Source organism: Bubalus kerabau, chromosome 18 (assembly GCF_029407905.1).
Source record: "Bubalus kerabau isolate K-KA32 ecotype Philippines breed swamp buffalo chromosome 18, PCC_UOA_SB_1v2, whole genome shotgun sequence".
NCBI classification, from domain to species: Eukaryota; Metazoa; Chordata; class Mammalia; order Artiodactyla; family Bovidae; genus Bubalus; species Bubalus kerabau.
The window spans coordinates 69,743,252-69,758,386 of NC_073641.1; the positions used below are offsets into that span (position 1 = coordinate 69,743,252).

Genomic DNA, 15,135 nt, shown 5'->3' on the forward strand with positions numbered 1-15,135 from the left:
CTCTTAAAAATCAAAAACAGATAGCCACTAGGACAGCTAAAATCAAAATGACAGAAAATAACAAGTGCTGACAAGTACACAGATAAGCTGGGATTCTCCTAACACTGCTGGTGGAACAGGAAATGTACAGCTGCTCTGGAAAATAACTTCACAGCTCCTCAAAATGTTGAACAGCTGACTATATGATTTAGCAATTCCACTCCAAGGTATACACCCAGAAGTGAAAACATATGTCCAGGCCAGTTTGCACACTCTTATTTAAAGCGCCTCCCAGGTGGTGTTAGGGGTAAAGAACTTGCCTACTAATGCAGGAGACATGGGTTTGATGGTTTAATCCCTGGATAGACAACATATCCTGGAGGAGGGCATGGCAACCCACTCCAGTATCCTTGCCTGGAGAATCCCACGGAGAGAGGACCCTGGCAGGTTACAGGCCATGGAGTCACAAAAGAGTCAGACACCACTGAAACAAGTTGGTGTTTAAAGCAGCATTTATTCATTAGCCAAAAAGTAGAAATAAACTAAACATCAATTGATAAATGGATGAATCATCATCTCATGAAGGAAAAAATAAAATGTGGTACAGCCACACAATGTGAATATCTGACAATGAGCAGAAACACATGGCCCATGCTACATCATGGGTGAACACTGAAAACCTGCTAAGTGGAAGAAGCCAGTTACAAAAGGCTAACGCGGTATGCTTCATTCATGTGAACTGCCCGTAACAGGCAAAGCCAGAGAGACAAACAGCAGACTAAAGACCACCAGGGGCTTGGGCTGGGGAAGCGGGATGACTGCTAGTGCTTAACAGGTTCTTGGAGAGGGCACAGGGGCAGGAAAGACATGTTTAACAAGTGGTAACCAGTTTCCGTAACTGTGAATATACTAAAAACCACCTAACTGTACGTATTAAAAGGATGAACTTTATGATATGTGAATTATACTTCAACAAAACTGTTACAGCTAAATTAAAAACAGGAAAGCAAAATAAAAGACTCAAAAGATTTGGTGGTAAAACTAAAAAAAAAAAAAAATGCCCTCCAAACCCCTCCCCCCAAAAAAGCAGAGACATGGGAAAGAATTCAGAAAAATAAAAGCAATCGGTGTGTCAGTGCAAGAAGTCTCACCTGCCTGATAAGAGTCTCAGGGAAGAATGGAAAAGATAGGGAGATCATTAAACAATGAAATTCAAGAAAAACCCAGAACTGCAGCCAGAGTTGCCAGACTGAAAGGGTCCAGCACACGGATTCCAACTGGATCCAAACCAGGAAACAGAAGCACACACTTTCAGAGCATGAGGCAAAATAAGGATCCTGTAAGAGTCATGAGAAAGAGAAAATCAAAGTGACACAGTTCAGTTCAGTTCAGTCGCTCAGTCGTGTCCGACTCTTTGCGAACCCATGAATCGCAGCACGCCAGGCCTCCCTGTCCATCACCAACTGGCGGAGTTCACTCAAACTCGTGTCCATCGAGTTGGTGATGCCATCCGGCCATCTCATCCTCTGTTGTCCCCTTCTCCTCCTGCCTCCAATCCCTCCCAACAGCAGAGTCTTTTCCAATGAGTCAACTCTTCGCATGAGGTGGCCAAAGTATTGGAGTTTCAGCTTTAGCATCAGTCCTTCCAATGAACACCCAGGACTGATCTCCTTTAGAACAGACTGGCTGGATCTCCTTGCAGTCCAAGGGACTCTCAAGAGTCTTCTCCAACACCACAGTTCAAAAGCATCAATTCTTCGGCCCTCAGCTTTCTTCACCAGTCCAACTCTCACATCCATACATGACCACTGGAAAAACCATAGCCTTGACTAGACAGACCTTTGTTGGCAAAGTAATATCTCTGCTTTTTAATATGCTATCTAGGTTGGTCATAACTTTCCTTCCAAGGAGTAAGCGACTCTTAATTTCATGGCTACAATCACCATCTGCAGTGATTTTGGAGCCCCCAAAAATAAAGTCTGACACTGCTTCCACTGTTTCCCCATCTATTTGCCATGAAGTGATGGGACCGGATGCCATGATCTTTTCTGAATGTTGAGCTTTAAGCCAACTTTTTCACTCTCCTCTTTCACTTACATCAAGAGGCTCTTTAGTTCCTCTTCACTTTCTGCCATAAGGGTGGTGTCATCTGCATATCTGAGGTTATTGATATTTCTCCAGGCAATCTTGATTCCAGCTTGTGCTTCTTCCAGCCCAGCGTTTCTCATGTACTCTGCATAGAAGTCAAATAAGCAGGGTGACAATCCACAGCCTTGACGTACTCCTTTTCCTATTTGGAACCAGTCTGTTGTTCCATGTCCAGTTCTAACTGTTGCTTCCTGACCTGCATACAGATTTCTCAAGAGGCAGGTCAGGTGGTCTGGTATTCCCATCTCTTTCAGAATTTTCCACAGTTTATTGTGATCCACACAGTCAAAGGCTTTGGCATAGTCAGTAAAGCAGAAATAGATGTTTTTCTGGAACTCTCTTGCTTTTTCCATGATCCAGCAGATGTTGGCAATTTGATCTCTGGCTCCTCTGCCTTTTCTAAAACCAGCTTGAACATCTGGAAGTTCACGGTTCACATATTGCTGAAGCCTGGCTTGGAGAATTTTGAGCATTACCTTACTAGTGTCTGAGATGAGTGCAATTGTGCGGTAGTTTGAGCATTCTTTGGGATTGGAATGAAAACTGACCTTTTCCGGTCCTGTGGCTGCTGCTGAGTTTTTCAAATTTGCTGGCATACTGAGTGCAGCACTTTCACAGCATCATCTTTCGGGATTTGAAATAGCTCAACTGGAATTCCATCACCTCCACTAGCTTTGTTCGTAGTGATGCTTTCTAAGGCCCACTTGACTTCACATTCCAGATGTCTGGCTCTAGGTGAGTGATCACACCATCGTGATTATCTGGGTCGTGAAGATCTTTTTTGTACAGTTCTTCTGTGTATTCTTACCACCTCTTCTTAATATCTTCTGCTTCTGTTAGGTCCATACCATTTCTGTCCTTTATTGTGCCCATCTTTGCATGAAATGTTCCCTTGGTATCTCTAATTTTCTTGAAGAGATCTCTAGTCTTTCCCATTCTGTTGTTTTCCTCTATTTCTTTGCATTGATCGCTGAGGAAGGCTTTCCTATCTCTCCTTGCTATTCTTTGGAACTCTGCATTCAGATGCTTATATCTTTCCTTTTCTCCTTTGCTTTTCACTTCTCTTCTTTTCACAGCTATTTGTAAGGCCTCCCCAGACAGCCATTTTGCTTTTTTGCATTTCTTTTCCACGGGGATGGTCTTGATCCCTGTCTCCTGTACAATGTCACGAACCTCCGTCCATAGTTCATCAGGCACTCTTATCAGATCTAGTCCCTTAAACTATTTCTCACTTCCACTGTATAATCATAAGGGATTTGATTTAGGTCATACCTGAATGGTCTAGTGGTTTTCCCTACTTTCTTCAGTTTAAGTCTGAATTTGGCAATAAAGGGTTCATGATCTGAGCCACAGTCAGCTCCTGGTCTTATTTATGCTGACTGTATAGAGCTTCTCCATCTTTGGCTGCAAACAATACAGTCACACAAGTAACATACAAAGAACCTGGAATCAGAGTATCTTCCGACTCCAACAATCAACTAGAGACCTAAGAAAGCAAGCCTTTAGCATGTTGGGGGAAAACGAATTTCAAGGTAAAATTCCACACAACCTATCAATCAATCACGATGGAAAACAGACATTCTAACACTTGCAGTCTCCACAAACTCACTCCCCAGGCGCCCCTGCACAGGAGGTACCCAAGGACGTGAACAGAGCGCACCCTAATCATGAGATAAAAGGAGAGAGGACGAGGCAGGCACAAAACAGAGGTCCGGAGAACCCCTCAGGGCAGCTGTGCACCAGTCTGGGGCAGGCCCAAGGGCTCAGAGGGGATGTTTCTCCTTAAGAATAAAACGACAGAAGACCCGGTGGAATGAAGGCATTAAGCTGTTCAGACTGACAGAGAGCTGCAAGGGAACACGGCGTCATCGCGCACTGAGATGGATTACTTTTTAAATAACCTCTTCCCACCCACCCCCAATTCTCTTTCAAGTTCTTTGCAAGTCAATCTCATCTTCCCAGCCTTTCTTCCAGGGGCCATTCTGTAATGTCCAGAACTGTGCCAGACACATTCCAGAAACCTCAGGCTCTGTGGTTACACACAGCTGGGCTTAAATTCCTCTTCCGCCACTTTCTAGAAGGGTGCATTGAGCAAACCAACTTAACTTTCCCTGCCTCAGTACTATCTCCAATTTTACAGACAAGAAGACCGAAACCCTGGTTTGTGTGTGTGTTTGGGGGTGGGGCAGGTGATGTACCTGGCTTGCTATCAGGATTAAACAGAAGGAGTCATATAAAGCATTTAACTTCATCTCTGCCATATTAACATTTTCAAGATTAATCCACTGAATTAAGGATATAGCTATTAATCAGGGGAAACACTAGAAAACACAGAGATAAGGAAAAATAACTGCAATTTACCCCATATTTGGGTCTAACAAACAGTCATAATGATGTCAATTCTGAACAGTGACCTAAGGGGCATCGCAACTACACTGAGAGGATCGTTTTTTCCGCTGGGGGCGCGGGGGGTGGTGGGTGCAGCTCCAGCCTCACCCTCCAAAGGCAGAAATGGAAAAATATGTCTGAAACTGAAAAACAAGAAGTAGCCACTTACCTCTTTTATTCAACAATACGCAAGAGTGCAAACAAAACCGGTGTCTCTTGACAACACGGACAGGCTGGCTGGGGGCTTAACAAATATGGTGCATCTACCTGTCTTTCTAAACTATGCTCACACAGATTTTAAAAACTTAAAACCACAAAGCGCAGCACTACCCAGGGAAGCAGCACACAGCGGGTGAGGAGTGCGCCGTGGTGGCAGCCGCGCCCCAGCCCCTACCTCCTCCTCTGCCCAGCCGGCGGGTCTGCCGCTGCCCTGACCTCATGGAACAGTCTCCGGTGCTTCTCTGACCCTGCCCGCGGTCAAGGCCGCTAGTGATGCGTCTGGGAAGCATGACCGCGCGTGAAGCAGAAGGCCACAGGCCCTGCTGATCGATTGCCTGCGTGCACGCGCCGCGCCCTCCCGGTGCCCAGCCTCCAGGGCGGGACACGGTCCAAGGTGAAGGCGGGGGTGTCCTGAGACCACTCTCCTTCCACGGCCTGTGCTCTCCTTCTGGAACCCCATTCCCGCTGTCTCTGCGCTAACACAGCTTCCTCTCCTTCGGGGACTGCTGCCCCAGCATCCCCTGGAAACCTCATGTCCCCGCAGTCCCCTCTGCTGTCCTAACTCCCTCCCTCGGCTTTCCTCGGCCTCCAGGCCGCGCTCCTCGGGCTCCATCGTGCTCACTCCCGTGCTCACTGACCCAGCCCCCAGGGCAGCCCCCCGAGTCCTGCCGCCTGCTCCACAGCGCGCGGTTCCCCTCAGCCAGGCCCCAGCCCCGAGAGTCAGTGAGGATACAGAGCGCCAAGGGAAAGGAGAGAGAAGCAATCCTCTCCAATTCCCGTCTTCCCTCAACACAGCAGCTGAGCACGCGGGGCGGGGGGCACACCGAGGGCCCGGGGCTGAGAGGCAGGTGGGGGATGGCCCTCGAGTTAGGGAAGCGGTGTTACAACACGCAGACATCGAGCAAATAAGGAAACACACGGTTGACAGTGGGCTAAGTAAACTGCCTGAGTCAGCCTGTGAACACTGACGTTCGGGGTGGGAAGGTTCTCAGCTGACTCGGGAGTGCCCTTCCTGCCGTGGGAGGCCTGCCACCTTCGCGGTCACTCCTCACCCCGTGGCCAGAGGCTGTCCACCCCCCGGGGCTGGTGCAGACCAGAGCCCACAGGGCAGGTCCTCAGAAAGGCCTGCTTGCGAGGAGGGGGGCCTTGGCTGGCATCTGGGAACCTAGCTTTCTGTAGGGTTTCCACCATTCCCCGAACCGTTAAGAGTGGTACCTAGTGGCCCAACGATGCGACGTGGCTGCTGCTGAAACCTGTTTTCCTCCCGGGAGACCGGCACCTGGGCACATAGGCAGGCACGACCACGTGGCCACGTGAACACAGCAGCCTCTGGGCTCGGAGTCTCTAATGAGCAGCCCTGCTGGGCAATACTTGACACGCGTCACAACACACAGCTGCACAACCCTTGAGTCAAGCGCTCAGCTGGCTTCCTCCACTGGCATCTCGCTCGCCTTTCCTGGGTCTGCTTTCACCGCAATAAACCACTAATCTAACCCTGGATCAGCCCCTCCTGGGCATCACCAAACTCGGGGCAGTTGTGGGGCTCGCTACTACAGGGTAACCACCCAAACGTCTCCAGACCCGGCCAAGTGTTTCACAGAGAAGACAAGGCTGTACTGGAACTTCCCCGCACATGAGAGAGAGACTAACGGAAAAAGGCAGAAGACACGACAACATAACGATACACCTCCCTGATGGGCTCTAGCACCAGGAGGGGAAGCCACACCTGGCCGTAATGCAGGCCCCTCGGAGGGGTCTACAGATAGTGACCTGAGGGAAATCGCAGCTACACAGAGAAGCCAGAGGGAAGTGGGCACGAAGGCTTCCGGCCCGATGGGAGAGCTGAGGCTCTGCTGGAAAGCACTCAGATCTCGAGGAAGCACACTGAGTGTGGAGCAGGGAGAAAGTGTGTGTATGTGTGCGTGTGTGTGAGGGAGTATGTGTGTGTGTGTGTGTGTGTGTGTGTATGTGTGTAGACCAACAAGAATGTGGAGCGGGGACAAAGTGTGTATGTGCGAGTGTGTGTGTGTAGACCAACAAGAATGTGGAGCGGGGACAAAGTGTGTGTGTGTGTGTGTGTGTGTGTAGACAAAAGAGAATGTGGAGCGGGGACAAAGTGTGTGTGCGAGGGAGTGTGTGTGTGTGTGTGTGTGTGTGTAGACCAATGAGAATGTGGAGCGGGGAGAAAGTGTGTGTGTGTGTGTGTGTGTGTGTGTAGACCAACGAGAATGTGGAGTGGGGACAAAGTGTGTGTGCGAGGGAGTGTGTGTGTGTGTGTGTGTGTGTGTAGACCAACGAGAATGTGGAGCGGGGAGAAAGTGTATGTGTGTTTGTGTGAGGGAGTGTGTGTGTGTAGACCAACGAGAATGAGGAGTGGGGGAAAGTGTGTGTGTGTGAGGGAGAGAGTGAGTGAGTGTGTGTGTGTGTGTAGACCAACGAGAATGTGGAGCGGGGAGAAAGTGTATGTGTGTGTGCACATGTGTGTGTGTGTGAGGGAGTGTGTGTGTGTAGACCAACGAGAATGAGGAGTGGGGAGAAAGTGTGTGTGTGTGTGTAGACCAACGAGAATGTGGAGCGGGGAGAAAGTGTGTGTGTGCATGTAGACCAATAAGAATGTGGAGCGGGGACAAAGTGTGTGTGTGTGCGTGTTTGTGTGTACAAACCAACGAGAATGTGGAGCGGGGACAAAGTGTGTGTGTGTGTGTGTGTGTGTGTGTGTAGACCAACGAGGACCTGAACACAAACATCCTGACCATCTGTGAATAGGACGAACAGAATATCAGCCTTCTCTGTACTCTTCTGGCAACTTTCCTGGAAGTTCTAAACTATTTCAAAATAAACTCTTTTTAAAAACCACAAATCTCTCTGATTGCTATGCTGTGGGTGACTTGGCTAAATGACCAGCTCGAATCCTCTCCAATGAGCTGTGTTTCCTCCTCCTGTTTGCTACCTTTTTACCAACTGCGGCCGAATGGAGTCTGGTCAGCCAGGGCCCCGGGTGATGCCCCCGGCACAGTGGGAGCGCCTGCCCCTCCACCTGCACCCACCCGCCGGGGCCGCTGAGCGGCTCTGGCTCTGGGGAGGGCAGGCTTCAGCCTCGCGGGCCTCTTCTTGCCCATCCCTCTGCTTGGGGCTTGATCACTCAGAGACTCCGTTCCCCTCCTAGTCTCTGCCCAGGACGCCTCCTCTGCCCACACCACTCCCCTTCCATCTCTTCCCTCTCGTTTACCACAAATGGTTCTTCAGGCCTAGACTCACTTCCTCCGCGAAGCCTTCAGCTGCCCCTCCTGGATGCTCCCAGGGCACCTACCCTGAACGTCCCCTGGAAGAGAACAGTTGACCTCTGACCAACACAGTCTGAACTGCGTGGGTCCCACCTTTTACTCAGATTTTCTAAGTACTCATTACAAGACACGTACGCTGTGGATGCTGTTTCATTCATCTGTAACCTCAACCACAACACACACTCTACGCCTCCTCTGTTCACACTCAATTCCAACACACACCACAGACTCACAAACATGGTGACGCTCGAAAAACATTCACTGATTGAATCTCAACTCTGTGAGAATTCACTATAACCACTTACATATCGGTATGTATGGGGCAAGTATGTTTCAAGTTGCAAATAATGGAAGTTGAAAGCACTGGTGATTATCAATGGAAGTCCAACACAAATTTATATAAACAATTGGCTCAAACCTGCTCCAAGGACAGCCAAACACCATTTATTCTGAATCTATTCTAGTTACATAAGTTAAACAGTATAACTATGTGCTTCAAACTCTCATCTGGATTCTCCAGAGAATTAAAATGTTTTGCTCTGCAATAACCAAAACTGGTTAAAAAAAAAAAAGGCAGGGAGGTGTGTGGAGAGGCCCCCTCCTTCACCAGAATAAAGGGGCTTCCGCCAGCTTGAGTTAAAACCTCTCAGCTTAAGATTTGTTTAACGGTATATAATATCACCAGTGTGAGGATCCACACAGGTTTAGGATTTCCAAAGTTTGGCAACCCATACGGACACTGGGCTACAGATCAGTGATCAACCATCGTAACCAGTACGGATGAGAAAACAGATGATGTGATGTCAGAGACTAGGGAAAAATGTGGTCAATCTATAAACTTCTAAATCAAGCCACAAAAGCAATGTATCTCTGCACCTGCTAAAGAAAAAGAAGGCAGGGAATTCCCTGGCAGTCTAGTGGTTAAGACTCCAGGGTTTCACTTCTGAGGGCTCGGGGTCAATCCCTGGTCAGGGAACTAAGATCCTGCAACCCAGAGGCATGACCAAAGTAAGAGAGAGAGAGAGAGAGAGAAGAGGGCCAGGAGGAGTGAGACGGGGAGGAAGCCGCGCAGCCCACGCAGAGCACTGCTGCACGGGGACAGCCGGCCTCCACGGGGCTCAAGAGGGAGCCACAGAACTGGCTCGGGGGCTCCTGCAGGCAGACACCCCTGACGTGCGCGGTAAACTTCTGCAAGACCCAGGAGTCTCAGTGCACCAGAGCTCACAGCAAAGTGTGCTCTCTACAGACCCTCTCTCTCTGAGACACACAGCGCGCTGTGGTGCTCCGCAATCCTGCAGAAGCATCTTTGCTGCAGGGCCGACCGCGGGCCCTCACCCTCCGGGCTCCCCCATCCTGATCTCCCACACGCGTCCTCTTTACCTCTCTCTGTTTGCTGCTCCTGGCCTCATGACCCCATACCCACTTGAGAGACCAGCAGGCATGGCCAGAACACGCTCCTCCACTCTCCTGTCCCCACTTCTCCCCAACTACGATTCTCACAGTGAGCTCAGAACCCATCTGACCTAGCCGCTTTGCTTTTTCCCCGGAGGGGATCGTGGTACCTGGAGGCTCCACACCCAGACATGAACACAGCTGAAACCCCTCAGGGCTTCAGTCCACACTTTCAGTGCCTGTCCCATCCCACAAACAAGGGTTCCCCCAAGCATAACCACACCCATCCCTCCAGTGCTACCCGTGGGTGTCTCTACACTACACAGGCTGAGCTGAGTGTCGGTGAAGGAGACCACAACACCTAACTATTTACAATCCTGCCCCTTTCGGAAAAGGCCTGCAGACTCCTGTACTTAGAGACCTCAGAGGACGACCCCTACGGCTGCTGGCTGGCTGGAGAACCAAAAGAAGAATGTGGCGCAGCAGGAAGGAGGGAGGTGCCCAGGAGGCGACTGCAACAGCTTCTGGGCCAGAGATCACAGGGGTTCACATGAGGGGGGAAGTAGTGGGGAAAGGGAGAAATGGGTGGACCAGGAGAAGAACTGACAGTAAGCTGACGGGCTGGACGCAAGGTGTGAGAGAAAAGTGAGGAACCAAGGGGGACATCTAGTTTCTGGCCAAGCCACCAGGAGGATGCAGTTGCTACTCTGAATGAAGACCAGGTCTTTGAAGGAGATTCAAACCCACGACTGGACAGTGGGTTTACACTCGTTATTTACACTCGTTATTTACACTCGTCGTCCTCCTACAGAAAAGCCTGTGACTCACTGTCCTCTCAGAAGAAGAGCCAACATCCTTACGACAATCTTGAAGGGCGTCCCCGGTCAGCCTCTGTTCTAACTTCATCAAATTCTGTAGGTCATCGTGCCCCCACCAAATTCATATACTGACGAATAATCAGCAATAGGATGAGCACAGCAGGGTGGTCCTCTGCTGGGTAAACAGGTCAGAACGGCACAGCCTTCGGGGATGGAATCTGTGCTCTTACGAAGGAGACCCCAGAGCACTGCCAAGTGAGGGCACAGCAGGAAGGAATCAGAGAGCAGATCTGCCAGTCCCTGGATCCTGGACTTGGCGGCCACCGTGACTGTGAGGAGTGAATCCCTGTCGCTTGTAAGTCACCTGGCCAGAGTGGCCCCAAACCGACCAAGACCCCAGCACATGCTCCACCCCAGCTGCTGTGCCTCCACGTCTTCCCAAGCACACGAGTGAATGGCCACCACAGCGAGCCCTCTGCCGTCTGGGGTGCTCCTCTCCAAAGACGTCTCCAGAGCTTATCCTCACCCTCTCTGCCCAAAGACAACCTCCCTGAGGCCTCCAGGACTCCCTACTTAAATTCTACCAGACACTTGCCCTTTCCTCAGCCTTTTATTCCTCTGCCTTCTTTCTCTGCTCAATTTATTTCCAACACATTTATTACCTTCTCACATAACTTGTTGACTATCTCCTCCCCCTACCTCCTAACATAGAGGCTCTAAGAGATGAAGAATACTTGCCTTTTCACCCACTGCTGTACCTGCACTTCCTAAAACACAGCAGGCAATCAAAAAACATTTGCTGAATGAGTAAACAGCCCAAAGAACAAATACAACTTACAAAAGATTCAGAGAACTTCCCTCATGGACCTGGGTTTTGAGGGAAAAACAAAAGCACATTATGAATGCCTCCATGAGACATCTTAGCTCAGACAGTGACTTTCCCATTAGTTCCCCCTCTATTTCAGAGTGCCAGGGCAGGACTTTCTTCTCTCCCTCCCTGCTCCCAGCCCTTAAAATGTCTGGGATTAGCTCATAGATGATGCTGTTAGAAAAACAAAACCCCAAACCCTCAGCTTCTCTGATGGCCTCGGGGCCTACACTCCTTCCTGCCTTCACAGAGCTCTGCCTCTGCCCCAGCTGGAGCTCCTCCAGTTCCTGACACCTCGCTCCTTTTCACCCCAAAACCCGATCACCTGTCAAACCTTCCACCTAGGGGGCTCCTCCCACACCTTTCCAGCCTGCTCTCATCATTCGCGTGTCCGACTGTCACCAGCTCGAGAGAAACCCGCCCTCCCGGCAGCCCCCATCGGAGGAAAAACGACCACTCCAACTCCTCCTTTATTTCCCTAACGCTTCAAACCTTCTAAAGTCTCACGTCCACACATACACCTTATCTACAAGATTACTGTTCACCACTACTTTATTCACCACTGTGTCCCTAGTGCCTAGAACACCAGGGAGAATAGGAGTAATTTAATTACATGTCAGTACCGTGCTAGACTACGACCTTCAGATGGTAAAGAATCCACCTGCCAAATGCAGGAGACACAAATTCGATCCCTGGTTGGGAAGATCCCCTGGAGAAGGAAATGGCAACCCCCTCCAGTATATTCCTGTCTGGAAAAAAAACCCCAGGGACAGAGAGAGGAGCCTGGAGGGCTACAGACACAGACCATGGGGGTCACAAAGAGGTGGACGCGACCGAGTACACAGGCACAGGCGGTGCACAGCTCTACTTCACCGCTGAAGAACACTGATGACAGCAGCAAAAAGAGCGACCCCTGACACCAGACGGCTGCGGGAAGTCCAGCTGGGCAGCAGCACTCCGCAGGACCTGCGGCAGCGGCTCCTCCTCTGCCAGGGGCACGCACACTCCACGCTACACTTCAGAGACCTGCATTGTCCGCCTGCCTTCGGGGGACGAATGATCCTCCTGGCCAACCCGCAGGCCACATGAGCACCCGCCCCCACCACCCCCACAAGCAAGAACTACGAAAGGACTGGCCGGCACAGTAAAAAACAAAACCACCACCTTCTCCTGGGAGAGATTAGCTTCCCTTGGCATTCTGACCATCACTCATCTCCCTCGGAGTCAGCCTTGGGGAAAACACCGGGATTGGAGAAGGGAACCTCGGGGGGGGGGGCACCCCTCCACCAGCGCAGCGCCTAGGAAATGAATCCCAGATTCTAAGCCTGAAGAACACAGCGGAAAGTCGCTAAGACATGCCCAATTCTTGCAAGCCCATGGACTGTAGCCTGCCAGGCTCCTGGCCTTTCCCTTCTCCAGGGAATCTTCCCGACCCAGGGATCGAACCCAGGTCTCCCGCATTGCGGGCGGATTCTTTACCAGCTGAGCCACCAGGGCAGTCCAAGAATACTGGAGTGGGTAGCCTTTCCCTCCTCCAGCGGATCTTCCCGACCCAGGAATCGAACCAGAATCTCTCCCCTGCATTGCAGGCGGATTCTTCACCAGCTGAGCCACCAAGGAAGCCGTAGCCATTCCCAATACGGGGAGGGGGAGGGGGGCTTCCGCCCGATCCCCACCCCCGCCCCGCGCCCCGCACGGCCCGGCCCAGCCCCTCCGCGCCCTCGGCCTGAGGGGCAGACGCCTCACCTGCTGCAGAGAGGCGCAGCCCTGACAACGCGAGAGGTCCGCCGCCGTCCCCGGCGCCGCCGAGTGGGTCTCGCCCGGCATCATGGTGCCGCCGCCGGGCCCGCGGAGCCCGCGCGCCTCAGGGGCCGGCGGCCTCGGCCCCGTCCTGCCTCTGCTGACGCCGTCGGGGCCGCCCGGCCCTACCGGGCCGCTTCCCGCCGGGTCCGGGCGGGTCCATCCGTGCACCGAGGTCCCCGTGGAGCCGGGCGAACGGCTCTCCGAGCCAGAGCCACCTCAGGCGCTGCAGACAGAAGCGGTACACCCGGCGCGGCCCCCGGAGCGTGCGACACCGCTCAGCCAGGACCCCGCCCCGCCCCGGCTCGCCCCGCCCCCATGCCGCGGATCGGGGCTGCCCGCCGCGCCGCCTGAGGGAAAACGGGGCGCGGGGCTGCGCCTCGGCGGCGGGGGCACACCGCCCGAGGAAACGGCACAGGGCGGAGAGGCGTTGGACGGGTCCCCTCTTTCGCCATGTAGGGTTTAGTCTTCCTTTGCCGGCTTGCTTTGTAGACGGCTTTCGATAGACACCAAAAACCTTCGCCGAGGGGGAGGTGACCTGAGGTGACGTCACTGCAGGCGCCTCCTGGCCCTGAAGGACCCCGCACGCTGACGGGCCGCTGCGCGAGTTTTAACTGGATCGGCGCGCTCCGTCAGAGGGCGGCCGGGCCCAGGCGGAGACCCGAGGACTACATCTCCCGGCGGTCCCCGCGCGCCGGGCGGACCCCGAGCAGTTCTTCCGGCCGCCGCGGGCGCGCCTGAGGGGGCGGTTCGCCTCCTTAGGCGTTGTCGTCGTCGCCGCTGACCAGTCCTTCTTTTCGGACGTCTTTCTTCTCCGCAGCTCCCCCTCCTTCCGTGTCCACTTGCCGTCCGACCCCGCGCTCCTCGGCCTCTTTCCCCTCCACCCCCCGGAAGTCCTGCCAAGCACAGCGCCTGGCCGAATCCTGAGCGACCCCGCCTCCCGTCAGTGGCCGGCTGCTACCAAATCTTTTTAAAATCTCTTGCAAAGGGGAAAAAAGAGAAAATCTTCACTTTACAGCAATTCCCGGATACACTGAAGTCCTCATCCTCTTGTTTGAATCGAAGTTTTCCCCAATATCCGCTGCCACCAGAATCTTTTTGATAATCCCAGCTTGTTGCCATCGGTTACCTTGAGCACGGAAGCCTCAGATGTCGCTTTTCGACGTCTGGTTAGGAACTCCGAATTCTTAGCGTCCCATACAAGAACTGCATGCATTAAGGAGGCATCCCAGACCCTATCAGCTCCTTCCTAAATCTTCAGGATGAAAATTGCAACTGAAAACACGTCCCCCCTCCCTTCCAAGAAAGCAGTCTGTGCTCCTCTCCAAATGCCGGCATCCCTGTCCTTGCTTGTACACGCTCTGCGGTTGGAGCTGGCTGTGAAGTAGAGGGACCAGGTGTCCAGCAGTCGCTTAGATCGCCTGTCCTTGGCACTGAAGACACGTCTGTACTCGTCCGAGGGGCTACTGTGGGATGTGCAGAAAACAGGAGTAGGGTTAAAAGTGAAAGGAGAAGCGAGAAAGGGCAGAGGAACCCCTGTGGTTCTGATGACTTTCCTTGTCTGCCTTCCAACCTCGGACAAACAGGTCTTAACAGTAACTTCCTTTTTATCTAAGGTTCCCCAAATGTGGTTCCCCCCCCCCCTCCCCGCCAGGGTATCTTAGTTAGGGGGGCACCAGCTTATGCTCCAGCATTGGCTCCCTCTGCACTGTCCACCCGCCTACACGACAGCCCTACCCTTGCAGGAACTGGGAATTCACTGCTGCCTTCCTGTCCCTTGCACCTGCCTGGAACGCCCTTCCTGCCAGCTTGGCATTCTGTAACCCTCCTGTTCTTCCAGGCCGCACGTTTTACCTCCACGACCACAATATGTATGTCCTTTTTTGTCTGCTTGTTGTTGTTTACTTACTATGTCATATCCTAACTCCTTTGTGACCCCACGGACTATAGCCCACCAGGCTCCTCTGTCCACGGCGTTTCCCAGGCAAGAAAACTGGAGTGGGTTGTCGTTTCCTTCTCCAGGGGATCTTTCTGACCCAGGGATTGAAACTGTGTCTCCTGCCTTGGCAAGCAGATTGTTTTATCGCTGAGCCGTCAGGGAAGCCGGTTTTTTGTCCCTTAGCACTATTTTTTTTTTTTAAATTAATACCACATTTTGACTTGGATAATGGTGGTCTTTATGTCTTAGAGGTGAGTTTTCCTTTTAAACTCTGCAAAGTGCTGTACACAGTAGGTGCTC

The 15,135-nt window shown here is 52.2% G+C and overlaps 1 protein-coding gene across 1 annotated transcript in view; it reads right to left on the minus strand.

Moving 5' to 3' along the window:
• The window catches only part of ICE1 (interactor of little elongation complex ELL subunit 1), a 64,979-nt gene extending 51,763 nt beyond the window's left edge, over positions 1 to 13,216 (minus strand). The window contains exon 1 of the mRNA XM_055555330.1: positions 12,843 to 13,216. Within this exon, the coding sequence (XP_055411305.1) occupies positions 12,843 to 12,926 (84 nt within the window). The 5' untranslated portion in view covers positions 12,927 to 13,216. The remainder of the gene's footprint in view (positions 1 to 12,842) is intronic.
• Positions 13,217 to 15,135: the final 1,919 nt, after the last annotated feature.